Genomic DNA, 24,841 nt, shown 5'->3' with positions numbered 1-24,841 from the left:
AGTAATTTGTAACTTAATTTAAACATAAAATGAAAAGGTGAGTTTAGTACCCAAAATGTAAAACATACCTAGGGATCATCCGGGAGACCAGACATAAAGAACAAAGGCGCATATTGCCCACTGTTGGCTCCATTTTGATATGGATTTGTATTGCAGTTAGTTCGTAATATTCGAAGCCGCCCTAAGGAGCCGATTATATTAAAAAGGTCGATTAACGTCTATGAAAAATTCTTATATTGCGCCCTCTATTTGTATTTCTTACAATTATCGTATACTTTATTGGAATCAAACCAATACTTAGTAGTTCTTTCATTTCTTTTTAACTGTATTTTAGATATAGCAATGTCAAGAGCTTTCATTCTTATCGCCATGAATAGACAGCGAACAAATTGTTTTCAGACAGTGATATAAAAATACCTACCTTTTGTAGTAGACACATTGTTGAAGTGCATTTTATTTAATACTAGCTTTCGTCCGGGATTACGTCTGCTTTAATTAAAAAAACAAGCAATTAGCCGTAATCAAAAGTATGTACGCTATGTGTCTTTCCAGACTATCTACAATTGTGCTGAATTTTATCGAGATCCGCTCAACAGTTTTAATTACAAACTCTAACAAACATACATCCATCCAAACATCAGTAAGATTAATTGGTAGACATGCATGCATTTCTATAGAACTACTATTTCAAGTAAACTAAGATTACATAAAGTAAAATAACGTTTATTAGCTTAGCTTGTAACAGACAATAGCTCTATAAACAATATTGTTTCAGCGATCCACTACAAACCGTTCCGTTTCCGAGTGCCGCATAGAAAACTAAAGTCAACAACGAACTCCATTCAAAGCTGCCGAATAAACGTTCATTCCGTTTACAATGCACCATAAACACTTATATTGCGCACGTTTAAAGTTCTATCCGAACTAAATCCGATTGAAGGAATGCTATGTGAGGTAAATATTGTTTCACCAACAGTTGTGTAAGCTATAATTAAGAAATTGGAAGAGTTTATCCGAAACATATGAAAGTTATCAGTGTTCCCGTCCAGTTATAAAGTGGGTGCTATCAAGAGCAGGGTGAATCGGCATTTATTGAGCTAGCGCGCTCTATCCTTCGGCTGCGTCTTCACTTAGCTTAGGTGGAGCCGTGGTCAAGCGCTGGTTTGTGTTAAAAAAAAAAAACTGGAAAACCAATAAGAAATCTAAGTTTTATTTTTGTAAAATAGAAAAAAAAAATTGAAAGCATTTTATCTTTGTCTATACTCGAACTTATCTCTACTAATATAATAAAGCGTAAACACACACTACTTTGTGGCGTAGGATGTCTGCAATCACAGCATATTTTTTAATAATTCCTTCTGTACTAAAAAGCCCTACACTTACGACATGCTATATATTTTCACGCTATTGAACTTAGGGTGTAAGTAAATTGGATAAAACCCTTATGTGGGAAAAGAACCATAAACTACAAGCAGTCAACATTAAGGAAGCAATATTATTGGTACAATTTGACAAAAGTAAACAATAAAGTAAAGTTTTTATAATTCATGCGGATGAAGCCGCACGGGAACATCTAGTGTGGTATAAAAAGGTAATACTGATGCGGCCAATTCTTTCAACTTTCGCGGTTTGTTCTCATTTTCATCACAAAAGCAATTGCATTGGCTGCTTTTATGTAAACATTACATTAAAAGGTTGTCTTTTTTTTAGTTATTGTAGTTTGCTACTTGTTTACTGCTAATCGAACCCAAATATCGGTCTTAAAATAATTATGCTAAGGCTAGCTAAATTTCTTTCTAACTTTCCAATTCATATTTTCAAGTGAAAAACCAGACCGTTTCGAGAACATTCGATTCAATTTCGTAATCCCTTCCGTACAAAAAAATGAATAATTCTAGAATTAATCTTAGGGATCGTATAAACGAAATAGTCGCATAAGTGGTTTCCGCCGTTAATTGATAGGTTTGTAGAACCTATCAATAGACTATCAGACACACAACGTGATTTTTGTACTAAAGTCGATTTCAAAAGAAATTCGAAGAGAAAATTGAATTGCGGAATCCGTTTGAAAATGAAGAAAATCTCGGTGCGATATTTTCAAAGGCAGTGCTCACCGTTCTATAATATTATTGTACAGATTTACCTCACTGTATATCGTGAAAACGACTTATAAAATGTAAAACTGAGATTTTTTGGGTTATTTTTATTGTATTACAATTTTTTTAAACAGATGGATGGATTGCGTGAAAGGTGACATGATGAAGGGAGTGATGACTGAGATGACGGATGATAGAGTGCTTTGGAGGACGATAACCCGATATAATAACTGCGCCGACCCTATGAGAGTAGGAGGCAGGGGAGATGATGATTTTTTTTTAAGGGGAAATTATTTATTTCCTGCTAACTACTTATATGCCTTTGGCTCCAAACTTTTTTAACGCAGATAAAAGATTACTAAGAAACGATTTGAGGCGAGATTGTTATACGAAAAGGAAGAAATGCTAACTCAGTACTTTATTTCAAATCAGAACTATGGCTTGGCTCAAATACAGTATAATATATAAAAAAAGTTATACAACATTCAAGCAAGTGTCGCTAATATATGTCTGCAATAGTACTACGCGCTATAATTTGTATATTCTCTTTTGAATAATAAAGGAGTGAAACGTTAAGTTTCAAGGGACGTGTGTACTTCATAGCCCTTTGTGATGAATTTACTTTTATCCTTTGACACTATATAACTTGACTTATACAATTATAAAATTAAATAAGAAAATATGAAAAGCCATTTTTCTAAACACGATATATTCGGTTTTAAAATGTATGATCTTTCAAAATACTTCACAATCGTGGCGTAAGTTTGATTTAATTTTAGGACTTTTTCGTTTTTAAATCAATGTTTAGGTTTAAAATAATATTTTCAATTATTAAGCTTGGTCGAAAAAAAGAAAAGATTTTGCAAAAATATTTTGTACACTCTGAAGTAAACAATGCTACGAAGTGGAACAACTCCCATAGTTGCTGTGTCGCGGAACACGTCCCTGAACAATTTCTCTCTGTTTATTCAATCTTTGAGCAAAATGATCGCTGAGGAATATTGGAATATACAAAAATACACGACAAAATAGTTTAATAATCATTGTACATGAAATTTCCTACATAAAAATACTCAGGTTTTACAAATTTTCTGTCAGAATCAACTGATAGTACCTATCTCTGTATTATACTATTCCGACTTATGATAGGTTGTTGGAAATGCAAAAGAAATGTTTAATTTATTGCATAATAAAATATTAAGAGTGTAATTATACTAATTATATATTATAAATGCGAAAGTTTAGATTGATAGATGGATATTTGTTAGAGTTTGTAGCCTAAACGGCTGAGTGGATTTCAAAGAAATTTGGTAGAGGATAGTCTGGAAGAACACATAGGCTACGCACTTTTGTTTTTTAAATCCACGCGGACGGAGTCGCGGGCGAAAGCTATATACATATATAATATTCCAAACCTGAGCAAACTCATTAAAATGAGACATTAAATTTTACTCAATATCACTTTCTAAGAAGTAATATCATCGGGGCTGCAAGGTAAATTGGCCCGTTTTATGTTTGCGTGAGTCGTAAATTTTACTAGAACTTTTTTTTATTCACATGCCACTTATCTAACAGTACCCAGAACATTTTCTTCGAATTTTTTCCTTTACGACAATCATAAAATCGAGGACAGTTATTCGTGTGTAATGAATTTTATTGTAAGTCTATATTACTCTACAAAAAACCTATAACTATCAAACTTTTTTTCTACAAAACCTTCACCTTGGCAATCTAGGCATATTAAATTAGTTGACAACAAATTTCCCTAATATTTTAGTTGAATTATTTGGTGAAATAATTGAAATTTTCTTCAAAGCTTATTGCTTTTTACTTTAAATACATTAGTTTCATTAAAACCGTGGCACAATTTCAAATACTAACAACAATTTGTGCAACGCATTTAAAAGCGCACTGCGGTACAAGAAGGCAATCTCCACTATTTGAGCGGACATTGAATTTATTGAAACATTAAAACGCTAAAGCGTCCGTACTGTAATAACATTACGAGTTACGTTAATTCAACTTACGGTTTTGTTTGGATTCCTTTTTTGTATTGCATTGTAAATAAAATAGTAGCATATATTAAAATAAATCGGAGCAATAACCTTATTAGAAATGTTTCAAATCGTGTCAATTTCAATGGTGGCTCTAAGGAAAAGGTTTGCGAGACTTTATAAAGGCTTTGCCACTGTTACAAAAGATCACATTAGTATCTTACTCTAGTGGTTTAAGGTTGATTATTTCTGTCTATTATGCTATAAAAGAAATGCATTCCGTTTCAAACTTTTTTCTATGTTGTAAGGTGGCAAACGAGCAAGCGGCCACCTGAATCCACCGAAATGGAAAGCGACCGCTGCCCATAAACATCCGCAATTGCAGATGCGTTGCCTACCCTTAATTAACGGAGGAGGAGACGCACATAAAGAGAATATTTCCCCTTTCTTTTGCGCCTCCTCCGCCGTCAAATCCACCTTTCCTTCCCATCCTTTCCTCTTAAAAAGGGTAGAAAGGGAAAGGGACTAAAATTGGACCTCCGGCACCACACTCTTAAGACGAAACGCGGAATTGCTGCCGCATCACGCCTGTTTTCTGTGTGGTCGTGGTATTACACCGGGCGAGCCGGCCCATTCGTGCGAAGATGTTAAAGCGGGCTCTACCACTGTTAAGTCAACTTAATTGTTTTATTCTCTTTTTCTCCTATTCTCTCTCTCAAACAATGAGTATTTTTTTCTACACAAAAAAAGTTGAAAACAAAATGTTTCTCTTATTTAAACATTTTAATGAATTAATCAACAAGAGGCTAACCTACTTACCAAAACTTTTTAACAAGTAAAAAAACCGATATAAGAAATACTTGATATTGATTTTAAAAGTTCCGATGTGCCAACTGCGGCCTACTTCACAACTTTCTGAAGGGTTATAAAAATGTTGTAATATCGACGGAGAAAAAACACGTTGAAAGTTTTTTATAAGTTTAGAAAAACTAGAGTTAGTAGTTATAAAAATGAAGTATTAAATAACTCAAGCGTATTTACATTTTATATTTTATTAGTGATTTAAGCGAAAATGTAATCAAAATAAATGTCTTTATTCTACAAAACCAAACAAAGCTAATACCATATAATACTACGGTCTCTACTTTACAAGTACTTAAATAGTTTGAGACAACCTACAAGAGGGGGTAATCGACAAATCGCATCGTTTTTTTACACTCACCTTTGGATTTTCTATTCCTTGGAGTAAAGAGATTAAAAAATAATTAAAGAAGGCATAGAGTTGACACTTAGCTATATAAATAGCGTTAGTTAGTTTTTTTACTAAGAATGTTAGTAGATTTTTGTTAATTTACTAATATTTCGAATGAATTTGAACCCTCGACCGCAAGATCGGTAGTGTGTACCCCAAACCATTAAGCTATTGGCACTTTCAAGTGAAGTGTTAACTATGCTCCCTCTATATAAGTATGGTTTTTTAATCTTCAATAATAACGGTGATAACGCAACACTAGTCGATTATGATGATGATGATAGATCCTTTAGTATTTTATTCTACTTAATGTCTTCAAATTGCACAAAACAACGTAAAAAACTACACTTTTTCATCTACTAAGATAATGAGATTAGGGATATATTATGTAATAAATGCTGCGTCCAAGTAACTAATTCAATTACAAGTTAGTCTGTTTTGTTTGAAAAGTATGATGACTTATATTTTAAGTCTTACTTACTTGTTTTTCCTTGAAATATATCTTACTAATTTTACTACTATGCGAAAGTTTAGATGGATGGAGGTTTGTTAGAGTATGTAGCCTAAACGGCTGAAAAGACCTCGATGACATTTAGCATAAATGTAGAGGATAATCTGAAAGAACAGATAGGCTACCTACTTTTTTAAAATATCATGCGGATGGAGTCGCTGGCAATAACTAGTGATTTAAATACAAATAAATACAAATACAAACATTTTATTGGTAAGAGAATTACAAGTCATTGTGTTAAAAAATAAAAATCTTTACCGATATATTCTGAATAAAAATTGTGTACATAAAACAATCATGGTAGGAAAAATTCTTCGACACTATAGAAGACTTTTTGAATTAGCCATGACTTAAGTTTATTATTAAATGACGCGAGGCTGGTAGCCGCTGTAACGTGGTTCGGCAGGCGGTTGTAGACCGCGGGCCCCATGACGTGCGTAGATTTTTTTATAAAACTTGTTTCTGTACTTGACATTATTTGTCAAAATTATAAACAAAAAATACTGAATTTAATTTATGTCAAATTGGTGCAATATTAAACAACAATTTAATAATTAATCTCATAATCAAATTTAATGCGCTGAAAACTGACACAAATTTAATTACAGCTTTCACATTTTAACGTAATTGTTTTTGCATAGACATCCAATCGTTATGAATTCAATTTGAAAATATATAAAACATTATAGTATAGTTATAATTTATTTGAACATCGTATTGCAATAGGCTTTTGTATCATTTTTCATCAAGTAACAAATTGATTTCTTTGGAAATATTTTTAAAACATATCTATTCTATTTTGCTTATATACTTCACAAAGCAGTGTACAAAGCTTCATATAAGAACCATGGACTTTTTCGACCAAGTTAAAAATCGAAATTCGTTTGTCAAAGACAACCGCAGACTGCAAATAATGGCCGACTAGCTCACGAACTCAATACAACCATTTACTTAGATAACCCTACAAAAATCTTATTTGAAAAATCTCACAATATTTAAATATAAATTCTTGGTTTCAATAAAGCATTTGATATATTTTATATGATAAGTTGTCATTCAAAATGTCTTAACTTATGCTAAGAAAAACAAAATAATAATATAAAAACATTTGGCTGGTAAAGTAATTAATAAAATTAGTACAAATTATGTGAAAAGTTAAGAATGCTCGAAGCAATTAATAAATTGTTTATCAAGAGACATTAAAACCTTCAAGACATTGTTTCCTAAAAAGTTTTTCGATTCAAAATCTCTTGCTTAATAAATTAAATTTCAAAACAATGTTACACGGTTATTAAACAATTTTCAAATATTGGGTTTAAATTATTAAGAACATTCAATTATTTGTTAATGTTTTTTAAACGAAAAATTATTTAAAGTCTGTTTAAGTATCGATTTTTCTTAATTCGATATATGAAATCTAATGTGGTTCCTTTTTTTTCGTCAATAACGGGAATCAAACCATCTAATACATGATCGCTAATCCCCTAACTATAATATTAGAGCGGGTGCCTACCTTTAACTATCATAGAACTGTTATGCGATTGTCGATTGTTTCGCAGCGAATTCAACTATTTAGTTGCACAACTAAAAATCGAGTAGTGTGCGCACTTCCATATAAGCACATAAGAATCAAAGCGAAACTAAACAATTGAAGTTGTGTGCGCGTTCTTAAACTATTGACGTCACTATTTTTCGCTTTTGTTTCATGGTCTAAAATTTTTTTTAAAGTTTTAATCAGCTATTATCAGAATTTTCATGTTGCTAGAATTCAATTCAATATTGATATGGCGAATGACCTGCTATCATACGTACCATAAATAAATTTCTCTTGCCGATTTTTTCGGAGAAATGTAAACACAAAGGAATAACTGGAACTTTTGCTTTTGCATTTCCCAGTACGGCGTAATCAGTACACAATACTTTTATATTTTAGACAGAAAACCATTGTCTCTGCGCCCTTTTCAACTTTCATTAAGGCTCCTCGAGTTAATCGGACCACGGGAAATTCAAAAGCTCCCACTAAAACACACAAACGGTATGTATTTTTTCTCTTTTGACAAATGGAAAAACTGCCCCTTTATGGCAGTGCAAAGCTTTAGGCTAGCAGCGCTGCGGCCGGTTTCAAAGTGAAAGAGAGGTCAAGGAAATTCAACAGTTGGAATAAAGTAAATTCTAAGACGTTTTCTATCCCGAATCCCGTCCAAGTATAGATGTAGCAAAGGGGAATTGAAAAATATATTCTCCTAAAAAGATTGCTTTAAGAGCAGACGCACATCTTTGATTAAACAATCGCACAAATGTTGTGCGATTATCCATTGTTTCGCAGACAACTCAACTATTCAGTTGCACAACTAAAAAATCAAGTAGTGTGCGCTACTCCATATAAGGTTATAGGAATCAAAGCAGCTTAAACAGTCATGAGATATCTTGGTTTCAGGTGTGCGCCTGCCCTTAATGGGTTCTTTGTAAAATAATTTGGGAAAACTAGTAATTTTTGACATCTATCATTTTTAGCATAGTAAGAGTAAGGTGACCTTTAAATATCGATTCTGGTTAATAAACATTTAACAGTGGTAGTGCCCGCTTTAACATCTTAGCACAAATGGGCCGGCACGCCCGGTGTAATACCACGACCACACAGAAGGCAGGCGTGAAATGGAATCAATTCCGTGTTTCGTCTGATGAGTGTGGTGCCGGAGGCCTAATTTAAGTCCCTTTCTCTTTACCACCCTTTTTTTATAAGGAGAGGATGGGAAGGGGAAGTAGAATTGACGAATGAGATACATAGGAAGGGGAAACATCCTCTTTATGTGCGTCTCCTCCTCGGTCGAATCAGGGTGGGCAACGCATATACAGTTGCGGATGTCTATGGGCAGCGGTTGCTTCGCCATTTTGGTGGATTCAGGTGGCCGCTTGCTCGTTTGCCACCTTATGTTATTAAAAAAAACGATATGTGATTTTAAACTCTAAATCGCATTCAGTTATTTAGAAGAATTTGTTTGTACTTCTATTTTTGACGAGAGTGTATGATAAAAAAGCGATTACGTTATTCACGGCCATAGCTACACCTTTATCCATATTTAACTATCTTTAAAATAATCCCGTTTTCAACAACAGAGTTCTGTTAGTCTTAAACCATGTTAACTTAATCCCGGTTGGAAATTGTCGGACTTTAATCCGGAGCGAGCCAGCGTTGTGCTTTGTGTTATTCTGTTCCAGACGATCCACCGACCGTATGTGGTCATACACTTTGATTACACTACCGTTACGAGATTTTTCAAATTCTAAAAAATGTACAGGCAGTAGTGCAGTTTGCGGTGGATTTTAAAAATTAAATTTACCATTTCCTTTGTTGTCTATATCGAACTCGTACTATCTATACTAATATTATAAACAGGAGAGATTTGTATTTTTGCGTGCATTGCAATAATTCAAAAACTACGGACCAGAAACGACAATCGCACAACAATTGTGCGATAGTTTAGTCAAAGATGTGCGCCCGTTTTAAAACTAATTAGAAAAGCACAAAAACACTTTAGCAGAAAATTATAATGTTTACTTCATTACGATTATCACCCAACTACCACGTAAATATACAAATGTCGAAATCGACATCAACACCAGCTCACTATATGTCCCCACCGAGAGGTTCGGAGCCTACCCTAATACGGGGTGACTAGGCCATAGTCAACCACGCTGGCCAAGTGCGGGTTGGTTGACTTCACACATGTCTTTGAATTTCTTCGCCGATATGTGCAGGTTGCATCACGATGTTTTCCTTCACCGTAAGAACGCCGGGTAAATTATGTACATATGAAAATTCGAAAAATCGAAAATCACATTGGTACATGGCGGGATTCGAACCCAAGACCTGTAGATTACAAGTCAAGTGTTCAAACCACTGAGCTGAGTTCGAAATCGACAACTTATAAAAAATTACTATTTACACAAAATCAACGTTTCTAATTAATATATCAACATTTTTCAATTGTCTTTTTGGCAAAAAAAACGAAAAACCTCCGTTATATTTTGTTTCCATACGCAAGAACAGTGTCCATTGACCGGCGGGTGATTGTGTGCGGCGAACCCATTAAAAATAAAAGCCAACTCGTCAACATGGGGAACCGCACCGCGATACGTTTTGCGCAACACGCGAAGTAATTTTAACATAGCGACGAAATACTGCGGACAACACAAACTATAAAGTTTTACAACTATGTATTAGTTGATTTTATTTTAAACAAATGTAATGGAAAATTTAAACACATCAACCTGCCCTGGTCCCTAGAGGGTCGGGCACAGTATATTCTGCTCTTCCATGCCTCTGAATTGTTTTCCTTTAGTATATCCTCTTTCAAATAATTCATCCGTGCTTTCTCCAGTCCAGATAGAGGAACTATCTTTGTAGCCATCATTCATTCTACTTTCTTGCTAGTGTCCTCATTATTTCACCGCATATGTCTCGCTAATCTTTTGCTTCCAAGTTTCTCAGCCACTGGCGCTACTGTCAAACATCCTATAGTACTCATTCTTAACTTTATCCCTTCTTGTCACACCACACAACATAGCATATGGATAATTTTTAAACACAGTAAATATGTTGGAAAATATGTGAAGCCGACAAACTTTTAAAATATCGTGATTCATAATTAATACAGTCGGCAAAAAATTGGAAAATAAAATGTATTCCATTGTGTATTGATGCAAAAAAACTAAGCAAAAACCCTATGAATACAAAATAAAAGCTGCTCCATTGTTTTATTTCGACAAAAACATAATTATTCTGTCCTCGTAACATAATATTAACATAAGAACGGAAACAAAACGTGTGCCACGAAATCTTATATAAGATAGTTACCTTGACCTCACCTTTGTGTAAACAACCACACGGCGAAGAATTTTTATACGGAAGCCTTGAGATTTTGCAAAAGAAAGTGGTCTTTCTATCTTCTAAAGAACAATTGCTTAAAAGATATAATGCGAGCTTTTTGAAAATTATTTACACTTAGAAATAGTATGTTTTTTTTTTATAATACAAGGTGGCAAACGAGCAAGCGGCCACCTGAATCCACCGTAATGGAAAGCGACCTCTGCCCATAAACATTCGTAATTGCAGATGCGTTGCCTACCCTTAATTGACGGTGGAGGGGCCGCACATAAAGAGGACATTTCCCCTTGCGATGCGTCTCGTCTACCGTCAAATCCACTTTTCATTCCCATCCTTTCTCTTAAGAAAAGGGTGGAAAGGGAAAGATCAGACGAAACGCGGAATTGCTTCCACTTCACGCCTGTTTTCTGTGTGGTCGTGGTATTACACATGGTATTACACCGGGTGAGCCGGCACATTCGTGCGAAGATGTTAAAGCGGGCTCTACCACTGTTAAAATTATACATTCGTTTAATAGGAAACATAAAATAAAACATACTTTATTAATATAAATATGAGCTCTTCTTAATATTTCTTATAATGTTTTACTAAAAAACTCCCTTTTTGTTAATAACTAGCTGTTGCTCGCGACTTCGTCTACGTGAAGTTAATAAAAATGTAGCATGTGTTACTGGTAAATTACCATTCTAACGTTGAAATAATTTTTAAAATCGGAACAGTAATTTTTGAGTTATTTCAATAAATACAAAAAGACAAATATTTCCTCTTTATATTATTAGGATAGATGTACAGCAGAATATTATATCTGCAAATACAATATGTTGCGACGCTCAAATATTTTCTATTTTATTTCGTTAGTATTTCGTGCAATTTAAAAGAAGCAAACTTAGTGCATTCTTGCAAAGCGTTTCGTTTCTTTGTTCGTACTAAGTGATTTCTTCTTTTATTGCAGCTCCAACAAAGGTCTGGTATATTTTACTAGCACTCGTTTATTTCTAAGCGAGTACAGCGCTTTAAAACTAGAACGCCTACGCTATTTTTCCAAAGCGATACTTCGCTATGATATTATGGCTATGTCAAAGAGCCCTATAGCATTGTGATCGAAGAGATCTGCCCCTCTAGACAAATTGACTTTTCCTAACCGCTCGTAGAAACGTCAAATTATGTCAAAAATAGCTTTCGCCCGCGATTTCGTCTTCGTTGATTTTAAAAAAAAACAACTGAAAGTGGCCGATGGTTTCTTCCACATTATCATCTCAGAGATCCGTTCAGACGTTTTGGCTACAAACTCGAACAAACATCCATCCATCGACACACTCACATTTGTAATGTTAGTATGATGTATAGAAATAAATACGTGACTTATCGTACTTCTATACATTTTTATATCTTAGATCAGCGATAGCGATAATCAAATATTAAATTATCTAGGCGGGCTTCTAGAGAAGATTTATAATAAGTCGATACAAAGTATTACTCGCCGTATGTTCAAGAAATATAAATACTCGTATGATAAAATAATTACCTAATTTGGGCTTTGTAATACATTAACAAAAGATAGGGGAAAAAGTCTTCGCTACTAATGGAACGGTACTAATCCCGTATTGCCAAGCAACCGCTCTGATAACGTTATTAATGAATGTAGCAAATGTAATCAGTTTATATGACAAAGCGGCTTAGACGTTATATATGGCTTGGAAGAATACATAGCCTTTTGTTGTCTTTTTTATAAAACAAATAATAGATAACTTTCGTACAATACCTCATGAACAATAATTCTTTTCACAAGTTTTTATATTTTCATGAGTATGAAAATAGATTTCAAATTCCTTAGCGGTAAATAATTTAAATCATATAATATCGAAGAAAGGCTTGTATTTTTGGTGTAATTAATAAATTCAAAAACTTTTAGACCGATTTGGAAAATTCTGGTGCCATTGAAAAGTTACATTATTACTGAGTCATATAGCTACGTTATTTTTAATTTTGCGCGGACGAAGTCACGAGCTAATGCTAGTCTATACTAATATTATAAAGAGGAAAGATGTATTTTTGATTTTTGTATGTTTTGAAATAACTCTGTAACTACTGGACCGATTTAAGAAACTCTGAGTAACATAGGTTATAGTTTTGTAATTACACGTAGACAAAGTCGCGTGCAACAACTAGTTTCTTATAAATCTAGTACTTTCAATTCTCAAAAATAAAAGCAAATGAAATCATGCCTAATAAACTTTAAGAGATCGTATACTTGTGGTTTTTAACTTTTTACATTGTAAAGTGTAATCGTTGTATTAACATGGTGTTTACGCTGTTGAATCAAAATGTTTTAGGCGCTAAGGTATATAGCTTGTGACGTTACATGTTTCACAACACAGTAATTGTATTACGGATCGTTTCGCCGCGTTGTTACGTCGACGCGTATCGGTGGAAAACATCGTTATTCCTGTTTACATAGCGTCATATTTACAAATATACGCTGTTCAAATTTTGTATAAACGATCCAATTTGTACAAAGGTAATATTAATATATTTTGGGAAATATTTTCAAATCAAACTAAAGAATTTTTATCGTAAAAATACTCACGAAATGATAATGATTATTATTTTTAGAGAATCGAAATAATAATTCATAATTGTATTTATTTATTTATTTCCATCTGCGCTAAAATTAACAAATATCTCTTTTATAAGGCAAAAATGCTTTCTTTCTAATTCAATCTATTTAGCAAAATTTTAATTACATTTAAAAATACATACAATAAATACAATATTTATCAATTATGTTGTTATTCATATAATTACACAGTTTACCTTAAGACTAGTCAGGAAATAATGAAACAGATTTTAACAGACAATTTGTTGAATTCTGAATGAGGAGTTGATATCACAGCTGTTTAGTCAACTATTTACACGATTTATTGTTTGCCTTATTTAATAATCGTTAAAACGATAAATTGAAACCGTTGTAGGTATTATAAAACGAAAAGAAAAATTATTTTGGTGTAAAGCTAACTTAAATTAGTGGCAAATCGATCTTAAATTTATATACAAATAACTTATAACAAATCAATTGAAAACAATGTTTTAAAATTAATATTTAAATTATGGCAAAACATTATCTTCATCTGAAAATGAAAACAAACGAAAGACATTGGAAAAAATTTACGTAAAGATAGATTTGTTTTTTTTTTTATTTTTCTATTTTTAATAAAATATGTTTAATGTTTGGAAAGACTTAAATAATGTTTTAACATACATAAATGTAAAGTAAAATTAAACATTTCCTGACTACATTAGATAAGTCCACCGGCGCCTGGAGAATTAAAATAGTGATTAAGAATTTAGAAAAGTTAAACTGTGTAGAATTAATACATCAAAGGGAAAGATACCGCAGTAATTCGTAGTAAGGCACAAGACTATTATAAAAAATATTTACGGTTTCAATTTTAATTACAATCGGTTCGGAACAAACTGCTACGAATTGTAGCAACACAATTTAGTTTGGCGTACATAAGTGAGCCTTTTCCCGAAACATACGTTAACATAGTCTAAGAGCTAGTGCCTAACCTGAACTGTCAAGTGTAAATGAAAAGAATAAAAATCAATCTTAGAAATCTACTTTATTTAGGCACACAGAGGATGAGAACACATACGTAGCTGACTTAAACCTATTTAACTCTGTACAAGTTGCACTTTTTGCACTGTTAATAATGTTTGTGTTAATTTCTTGTAAGCATAGGATTGATCATAATATTTGCGAGTGCGTTCCTCCGTTTGCGCCACGCGCCCGCGCCTTGAGCGTGGTACTGCAACTGACGGTACCACGTCCTCGTACGAGTATTCTCCTCCGCCTGAAAAGTTATTTTAATAATAATCGTCAGAAATAATTAAAGAGATTTAATGGAAATTGAACATATTAATGTTAATGGGCTTAATGTTAATCTAGTTAACATCATTGTAACTGTCATTTATCACAACTTTTTAATGATGATATTTGAGAAATCGATTGTCATTTGTTAAAAAGTTCGAATTAAGTGACCGTGATGCAAACGCAAAAACAAATGAATACTAACATCATCATCACCAGCTCACTATAAGTCCCCACCTAAGGGCTCAGAGCCGACTCTAAATTAGGGTGCCAGGTATGGGAGAGTGTGAGGTGGCGCGAATACTAACGGCTTACCTTAAATATGTAAGAATCTTTAGTAGTTATTTCGTGAACTTCAAAGAAGTGATCCGGCTCGTGGTCCGCGGCGACGACGCAGCGATCCAGGAAGAGAGGTTCGCGCTGCAACGTGTATCTCCCGGCTTTCTCTCGCACCAGCAGCAGCGCCGCCTCGCGCACGCCGCTCCGGGCGAATAGCGCCTCGCCCTCTCTCTCTCTTGCCTCTCGGTCACGAGCTTCCCTTGTCTCTCGTATTTCGTTCGTCTTGTGTGTTGTCGTTGGCTTGAAACAATGGATTGAATTCAATTAATATTAAATAAAAAAGGAATTTAACATGTTGCCCTATTCAAAAGCTGTTACCAATAAAATATTTGTACTTATATTTGAATGTAGATGTCATTAAGTATGGTAAACTGGTATAACACGGTAGTTTTGCTATTAAAATACTCATTTTGTTAACGTGCGAAACTCACCTTTCCGTTAGTAACCAAAAGCGCATTTATCGGCATTAGCTTAATGGTGCGTCCCTTGCGCCAGTTGTTATCGTTTGGTTGTGTGAACAACAACTTGCCTTCCATTGCGAACCTGGAAATCATAAATGAAATATAAACTTAACATTTTAACTGTCAAATGACCTAACATATAATTTACATATAAAATATTTTCCGTTGACACTTAAGAGCCGACTCGGTCGAGAAAGTGTCAAAATATGAAAATGTTAAATTATAACTAACGGTTTTGAATTTCACAACAAACAGTTATTTAGATCGATCGTTCGTTATTCATTAATAGAAACAGACCTTGCATCATCATGATTCCAATCAAGTACATCTACAGCCATCTTCCTTAGTCTGATATCGGCCACATGTAGATCATGTGCCGTACGTCGTGCTGCAGCAAGTCGTCGCCACAGCGGGACGTCTCTGGCCGCGGCCGCCGCTGCAGCCGCTGCCGCGTTGATTTCCTCAAGCCGGGATTCTACGCAGCGCTGTGCCCCCCGGACGTCCTCCCTTTCTGACGCACAAGATGCCGTCGCTCGATACAATCTTGATAGTAGTAACGGATATTTAGTCACACGCTGAACTGGAACCTGCAAAATTCAGCGTTACCACTATCAAATAAATTTTGAATCTTAACCTCTAATATAAAACGTCTTGAACATCTTATTCTAACGACATTGTATCGAATATATTTTTATAAACTTACCATTAGAAATGAATTTAAATTCATCCGTCTTAAAACTGCATTCTCCATTTGCGAGACACGCAAGAAAATTCTAAGAAGTTCTTTTTCTTTTTCAAGGCCCGCTAATAGCAACGCTGCTCCGGCTTGCTTGACGCAGTATGATTGAAACGCTGTCAGCATGCCAGAGCATTCTAACAAGATCTTTCCGACGTTTACCGTGAGTAAGTCCTGAAATGTAACAATTTCTTTACATAAATCTTACCAATTATATCAATTTAGGAACGAAGAATTGTTCCGGAAATCTAACTATTTATTTCAAACACAAACAAAATTGTTTTAAGATAAGACTTTCAAATCGAGAAAAATACCTCATCGCCTTGTTCTATAGCAATCTCTAGGCCATCTCGTAGTTTTTCTGATAAAACTTGATTATTTTCAATTAATTCTTCGACATTTAAAAAGATGGCGCTTAACTGCTCTTGCGTCAGTAGACCTGCTACTAACATTGGCTTATAGAATTCTTCTAAGATTATTTGTAGATCTCTTCCGTACTTCTCTTCGGTCTCTACAATTTCAGATATGATTTCTTTCCTTTCTGCTCTCTTTTTAGCACATTTTCTACAAACCAAAGGAGCGTAAACCGAACCTGGAACAAAGAATACTTATAAACATACACATATTCATCATTCCTGTAATAACATTTCTTATAGAACATTTTCTAATACCTTGCTCTGTAATTTGCGTTTCTACAGCAGTATCACAATCTTCGCACAGATGAATAGGTGTATTTTTTTCTGAAAGTGTATTGCAGGGAGAAATTTTACCTTGCAATCTGCTTCTTGAGGACTTACTCGTTTCAGAACCCACACCCGAATCGTTCCTTTCAATTTCCGCTGATGTCTTTTTGCATACAACAGCTTTCTCTAGAGATTCGTGATTTATTATCAAAGAATTATCTTCACTAGAATCTGATGCGTTAGATAATTGACTTGTGTTACTACTTATATGATTTTTTGCATTTTCACCATTTTGTTTATCCTTTGATTCGTTTACTATGGTTGGTGCTTCACTTTCATTGCCGTAATTAGTGATATAGGTTTCCTCGTCATCAATACCTCTCTCTTTGGCATCAACCAAATAAGACAAAATGTCGTATTTAGACGCTCCCTCGAAAATTGAACGGGATCCACTACGCTTTTCATCTTCGTGAATCAAAAGGGAATTAGGTGGTGGATTGATAGGTAATGGAGGTGGCATGTCCCCAATTTCTTCGTAAATTGGATCTGTGTTAAGTCGAATGGATTCATAAAGATGATCATCGTCCGTATTGTTAGCAATTTCAATATCACATAATGCAGCGTCTACGAGCATCTGATAAAATTTTGATCTAGTAGAATTAGTATCATCCTCTGTAGATAATTCGCTAGCTGAAGCATTGTAACAATCTGACATTGGTTCAAGATCTGAGAAAACTCCCATTGCACCACTCTCGTACTCCATACTTTCATAGGGAGCAGAGCAGCCATTGTCGTCATTATCTACAACAACAGATGTGCTGACCTCTTCTTTTTTCAAACTGGTTTCTTCATTACTTTGTTGTTTCTCTTCTTGTTTCGAGTCTTTTGCAAGATCGCTCTTCATATTAATAAGAGAGCTTTCTATAAGCTTTTCAATAGTTGCTTTGCTGCAATCTGTCCCTTCTTGGTGTTTTGTTTCCTGGAGTTTTATTAATGAGTTTTCAATAAGTTTCTTTACCAAATCTGTATCGAGCCCTTCTGCTAAATGGCCAAAAAAGGGATCATTAAATAATTTTGTAACAAAGTTTCCATTTTCCGCTTGGTGTTCGGTTACTTGGTTTTCATCGATATCATTAGAGTTGTTCGAGGTGTCATTGACCTTACCGCATACATGAGGTACAAGATTTCTTTTAACTGCTTCGACCGGGTCACATAATATAGATGAAACATCACTTACAGTACTATTGTTGAATGAACCTGTTGTGTCATAACTTTTGGTAGAGTCATTACAGATATCTTCATATGTGTTTGACTCATCTCTGCTTACTTCTGCTTCAGAAAATACCGCACCGATGTATATTTGACTTTTGGACTTCTTCATCTCCTTCTGTGGACCTCCCACGCTAATCGTAACAGTTGTGCCTGTTTGAAATGTGTTGCACGTGTTTCCGTAATTATCATTAACTACCACAGATGACAAGTAAATTGGTGTATCAGTTCCTACATTCATAGTGGAGTAACATTCACTTCCATTTATTTGAATCGATGTCTTTTTTGGTACATTATCATTAATACGTAATAAATTTTTATTTATGTTCAATTCATCAGCTTCATCTGAGTCAAATTGTTTAACTCGTAGCACAGTTTTTTGCTCGCAATCATTTCCGTCAGACCATTCGTCGCTCGTTGAACTTGATGAATTATTGCGGATAAAACGAGCCTTAACATAATTTTGTTTTTTGCTCTTTCCACGTTCTTTATACTTCAATCTCGGAGGCGGCTCTGGTGACGAAGAAATTCCACGTCGTAAGTTTTTTAAAACTTCACTTGTAATCTCACTGTTATCACTAAGATTGTCGTTATCTTCATCTTCGTGTTTCTCTTTTAATTCTTGCTGGTTGATGTCCTGAATTTTTAAAATGTTACTTTCGTTTATTACCATTTTTTCAGTAACAGACTCCAAGAACACTTGACTTGTGTGTCCATGTTTTGGCTTAGAACGTAATGCCATGGTATCTAAAAATTTTGGTGGAGAAATAGAAAGAATTGAGCTCAATCTTTCAGATTCTGATCGCCGCAAAGCTGGGATTTTCGGTATGTTATTATCTGAAACAAAAGATCCAAAATAAATAAAGATTGAATAATCGAATTAAATAAATAATCGTCACAAAATGTTTTGCACTTACCTTCAAATTTAGTACGGTTATTATTATTTTTGGTCTCGCTATTGCTTGTATTCAAGACAGTATTTTCAAATATGGCTTCAACGTTGATACCTGAAATTTCTTCTACAACTTTATTGTCGTCTATAGAGGACTCAGTTATTATGGTAGTAGCTTTTTCGTCACATATTTTCAGAGTGCGACTAACAACATCACCTTCGGCAACAATTTCACAATCTTCATGCTCTGGTTTAATTTCATCCAAATGATTATTAACAATATTATCCTGAAGGTTTAATTCTGCTGTATAAATGACTTTTGTTTCTTCTTTTTCTACCAAAAATTGTACACGCTTTCTGTGTAAATTATTACTAGGCGAGATCAGTCCTTTATCATTAGGTTTAGGAAGGTAAAATTGCGAAGAATTTGTTCGTTTGTAATCAAAAGAATCATCAGATGTTTCCGTTTTAGCATTTGAATCGGGGCTACTGTAATTTTTCGGCTTTTTTAAAATTGATTTAATAGTATCATTATTTTGGTTCTTGTACTTAGAATTGCGTGATTGCTCTTGAAGTGATTTTCTGTTATAATTTCTTTCTGGAATTTTTTGATTGTCACTTTCACTGTCATCGTCTATTCTTATACTCCTATTCCGTCTAGGAGGTCGCTTTGGAGAAACACTTTTAGGTTTTGTACGGTTGGAAGTGGATATATTTAATATTTTTTTACTACTATTTTTATTTAATGGTACCGTTTTCTTTCCCTCGTTTTTAATATTTGGTAAAGATAGAGATGGTGAAGTTTCTTGAGATTTATATTGTGATTTTTTGAGATCATTGTCGGCAACAAAACCAGGTGATTCAGTACTCCGATTTGAGGATTCATTAGAAATTCGAATTCTCTGTCCACTAATGGCCTTAACGTTAGAATCTGATTTGGTATGTCTTGTATCTTTTCCATTTTTATTTCTTAAGGATTCTGGAAATACATCGCCAAATTCATCATCAAATTCGCTTTCAGCTAATGATTTAGAACTACCGCTTGACTTCACTAAGTCATATGGATTGATATCACAAGACAGTATTGATTTCTTATAATCATTTGCATTAGTCTCCTCTTCAACCCATATCTCGTTAACACGACTAACGGACTTACTCCTACTTTTTGCAAGATTTTCTGGAATTATGGGTTTATTCTTAATCCTACAAGGACTGATACTTTTTGCTCGAGACCTGGTTGTTGAGAACTGACTTCCTATTCGAGCTTCATGAGGAGGCACTAATCGACTTCTTCTCATAAGATCATATGGGTCAGCAGAGTCTCCATTTGATTTAAGTATGCTAGGCCTTGATTTACTGTTTTGCACTCGAACTGTTCCTGCTCGTAGTAAACCAGTATCACGACTTACTTGCGGACCTCTGACAGTTCCACCTACTAACATTCGTGGACTTTCAGCTATTGTTAATGGCAAACGAGATCCCTTACATTTTTTACAAATACTGACTTTGGTTGAGCTGGTTTTCTTGGTACCATTTAGGTACTCAGGACAGGAACATAGAATAACTGCATAGTTATGAGGAGTTGGTTTCTGTGGAGTACTAATTAACACAGGTCCCGGAATCTCTGGATACGATGAAAACACGCTCGGTCTCACAGGGGGTGTTGGAGTCCTAACTGACCCATATAACCACGTTTCTGCATATTTCATTGATTTAGATAGTGCTGATCCGGGCGGACCGCTTACAGTTCCATACATGTATGGACTGTCAGGAGATTTTTCTGACGACTTGGAGCTCCCTGACGTGTTCAATTTCAACTTCGATGACCATTTTTTTGGTCGCGTACTCTCTGGTGTATCGTATATCTGGAATATAAAAAAGAAATATTGTAATATTTAAAAACATTTAGATCATAAATGCCACAAAAAATATTTTTCAGTTTATTCAAAATCGAAGATAATTTATAAAGTAAATCACGATAAAATGATGTAGATATATTCTCGAAATGTGTGTCACTGCAAAGCGGTTTGTAATTAGAAACGTTAGGTCTCGTATTAACTTCACTAGCATTCGATATCTCTCACTTACTGACAGATGTAGGTTCATGTGATGAAAAGTTCATGGAATCATTTACGTTGGTAATTCTGCTGTTTTTTTTTAAAATAAGGATTATTTTTAAACAAGTTTCTATCGTTTCCATCTCTTATGTTAAATGTTAAGTTTTTATTCAATAAATTCTTACACAAAGTGTTTAATAGATTAAGACAAAATTAAGATACATATGAAAATATCTGTTTATTATGTAACCATTACGTATAGATTTAACAAACAGAAAGGAATAGTTTGTGTAACTATTCCATACCGCAGGCTTCAACACACAAAGACTATGGTTCCGAATCTTGTGGTAAAAGTTTCCGATTCCGCAGCGAGGAAAAATGTATCGGTATTTTTCTTTATAAACTCGGTAACAGGATCGTTGGGAAAGTTTCTTAAAAGGTTGTACTCTGGATGGGGTGAAGAAACTTGCTCGGCCATATCTACGTCTGTTCTTGAACCGTTGTAAGATACGACAAAAATACTTTTTCTTTGATCGTCTTGTGTTCTTATTTAAATTACTAATATTTCCTATGTTAAAAAGGACTTAAAGCTTTTTACGGAAGTAATTTAAGATTTATTTTACTAAGACCTCTAATATGAAAACTTCGAGTAAATTCATTCATGAAGTTAAAATTAATTTAATTTAATTATTCTAACTATAGTTAGAATAAAAAAAAATTCAAACTAAACTGAGATTTTTTTTTATAATTTTCTACGAGGACACTGAATAAAGGTATACTCGCGTCGACAGTCATATCCCGTGGGTATACAATACAACTATTTGAATAAACAAAGTGAGCTAGTTTCCAGTCCCATTCCCCCGTCCCCGGCCGCGATTTCTCTGCCTCTTGTTACAGTAACGCTAGATGTAGCGGTAACCGAGACCGAACATACGACACCGCCTATCATATTCGCGGTTCTGCTGTATTTTTTAGTCTGTCACCTCTATTTTTTTGTCTTTGAATTTTTAGAACGTTTTTTGTTCTATTTGTAACATAGCCAGCCCGGGATAATATTCAATTACTAAAATATGAGTAAACTAGCTTTCGCCCGCGACTTCGTCCGAGCGGAATTAAAACAAAAATGGGTAGCCTAGGTGTTCTTCCAGACTATACTCTACATCTGTACCAAATTTCATCGAAATCTATTAAGCCGTAAGGGCAATAAACTCTGACAAACATCCATCCATCCATTCATCTAAGCTTTCGCATTGACATATATAATATTAGTATGATAGTAGTTCTAAATTAAAGTTACTATTTGCAAGTGAAATTTTTCGCGAAATTTTTATATTTCAATTCCGATAGCACTTTCTAATTATGAACTTGCATAACTTTACGCAATAAGTGGTTGTATGTAACGAAACTAGTTCTATTCTAGATACCTGTTCGATTAATAAATTATTTTGCAAAATAAATACAGATAAGACTTCGCGATTATAAATTATTTACGCAAACTGGAAATTGGACTGATGATAATAAACGTTGGCCTAATGTTGAATTATCGGTTAATTAATTTCAGAATTCATTTACATCATACTTAGTTTTTTTTTTTATGTACAGAAAGGGGGCAAACGATCTACGGTAACACCGAAATATTCATCGACGCCCATCGACACTTTTAGACAACTAAAACTTAAATATAAGTACCAAATAAAAGCATGTAAACGTGTCTATATTCAGATCATTTTCCTGAATTTAAAATGAAATTCCTATAAACTTTTGTATCTCAAATAATAAGTACGGTACATGTCTCTGAACTGTGTTAACGCCGTCACTGCCTCCAAAATATAAAACGGCTTTGAATACGTCATTAGTATACCTTCATCAAATGTAAAACGTTCTAGAATATTCTCGCTACTGATTGAAAAGTACATTCGTTGACAGAAACTGGATACGCGAAAGCCTCTAGGGTTTCAGTGGAGTATTGAAACTCACGCCTAGGTCACGTCACTCGAGATTGCCGAACGAAATATCCTAATGGAGTCTCGCAATCCATCGATATACTTCAATCCCACTGCGAGATTAAAAAAAACTCGAGTTATTAAAACGTACAGCTTTTTCTGTAATAATATCGATGTAATCTAATTTAACGAACTGATACAAGAATATTAGTCGTTTATCCAAATAAAATATTTAAGTTAAGTATTAACAAATGTTTATCTGAAAGACATTTGTTCGGTGGACTAATTTATACTAATACCTGCATTTGCCCGCGACTCCGTCCGCGTGGCATTGGAAAAAACAAAAGTAAATAGCCCATGTGTTCTTCCAGACTATACTCTACATCTATGCCAAATTTTATCGAAATTTAACGGATTTAGCCGTTTAGGCTACAAACTCTAACAAACATCCATCCAACCATCCAGCCATCCATCTGAACTTTCACATTTATAATATTAGTAAGAAGTAAGAAGTAAGATTGAAAAGAGGAAAGATTTGTATTTTTGTATGTATTGAAATAACTCAAAAAATACTAGGCCGCTTTTAAAAGTTCTTTTACCATTAAAAATCTAAGTTATCGCTAAGTTGACGAAGTCGCGAACAACAGCTGGTTAGTTACTTCAAGTTGTTTTAACTTATGATTATTTTCAGCAATCATTTAAACAGCTTTAAGACGTAGAATGCCTTTTTATCGACGTTTATTGTGATTAAAGTCCATAGTTTTACTTTATATTAAAAAAAAGACCTTTAACTAAAGAAACTTACTAAAGAATACATTAGAGATTGATTTGTTGAAAAAGACTAACTCGTTTTCAGAAAAATTTAGAACTGATGGATGAATTTTGATTTTTTATTTCCTAATGTTTTAGTCAAACTTTTAGATAATATTTTATTCTTTAGTTCTTTATGTTATTTACCATTTCGGTGTTTATAAAATAGAAAAGAAAATTCTTAATAACAATTTGTCATAACATTCTCAAACGGTAATAAATAAGCTACAAAAGTCGCTTTAACAAGATACTTAGTAATAAATTGATACTGAATAAGTTAACATCGATATAAAAGGGAAATAAATGAAAGTTAATTCGTCGTCTCATGTACTTTGTATCGGCTGATGAGCCTTTGTGAGACATCACAAAAGAAAGAAAAAAATTATTTCTTCCAAAAGAGTGAACACAATCTCGTATTTACTAAGGGAACACAATAAAGATAACAAATGGGCTAATGTTATTAACGAATATATTCTATAAAATCAATCCTATACGATTGCTACTTCTCGTATTAAGATTCATTCACAATGAACTAAAGGTGTATGGGATAAATTTTAATCTACGCGTATAATAAAATTGGAGTGTCTGTTTGTAAGATCAGAAGGAAAATTCCGGATTTCGGGAGGATGGCTTATTTGCGTTGTAACGAAAATCGCATTTAAAAAAAAATTGTCTGTCTGTTTGTCCACAAGCCATGTTTGTTCCGGGTGATCTCCGAAACGCCTAGGCTGATTTCGACCGGAGTTTCACTGAAGGATAGCTGATATAGACGGGCATGTTATAGGCTACTTTTTTATCTTAATATTGCGTAGACGAAGTCGCGGGCAACAGTTAGTTAATTAATAAAATCACAACGTACCAATAAATTTAAAAATTGACAATTTGGATAGCGATATCGATTTAGTAGCGCTTTGATACGAGCTTATATGGAAGTGCGCATAATACTCGATTCTAAGGGGCAGTACTACCAAATTCTCGTAAATTGCCTGATAATAATCAAACAGATAAAATACGTGACGGAAATATAGGATTTTTTTGT

At 34.1% G+C, this 24,841-nt stretch overlaps 1 protein-coding gene across 2 annotated transcripts in view; it reads right to left on the bottom strand.

Moving 5' to 3' along the window:
- Positions 1–14,345: 14,345 nt before the first annotated feature.
- LOC106104617 overlaps positions 14,346–24,841 on the bottom strand; it is a 99,440-nt gene continuing 88,944 nt past the window's right edge. For both annotated transcript variants that reach the window (XM_013284714.1, XM_013284712.1), the window contains 8 exons: positions 19,018–20,857; positions 16,820–18,937; positions 16,463–16,740; positions 16,116–16,322; positions 15,710–15,999; positions 15,383–15,494; positions 14,928–15,191; positions 14,346–14,595 (listed from right to left, as the gene is read on the bottom strand). In XM_013284714.1, coding sequence (XP_013140168.1) covers positions 14,464–14,595; positions 14,928–15,191; positions 15,383–15,494; positions 15,710–15,999; positions 16,116–16,322; positions 16,463–16,740; positions 16,820–18,937; positions 19,018–20,857 — 5,241 coding nt within the window. In that variant the 3' untranslated portion in view covers positions 14,346–14,463. The remainder of the gene's footprint in view (positions 14,596–14,927; positions 15,192–15,382; positions 15,495–15,709; positions 16,000–16,115; positions 16,323–16,462; positions 16,741–16,819; positions 18,938–19,017; positions 20,858–24,841) is intronic.

Source organism: Papilio polytes, unplaced genomic scaffold, assembly GCF_000836215.1.
Source record: "Papilio polytes unplaced genomic scaffold, Ppol_1.0 DF823510.1, whole genome shotgun sequence".
Lineage (NCBI taxonomy): Eukaryota > Metazoa > Arthropoda > Insecta > Lepidoptera > Papilionidae > Papilio > Papilio polytes.
The sequence above is the reverse complement of the archived record's forward strand: the minus strand, read 5'-3'. Positions and strand labels throughout refer to the sequence as shown.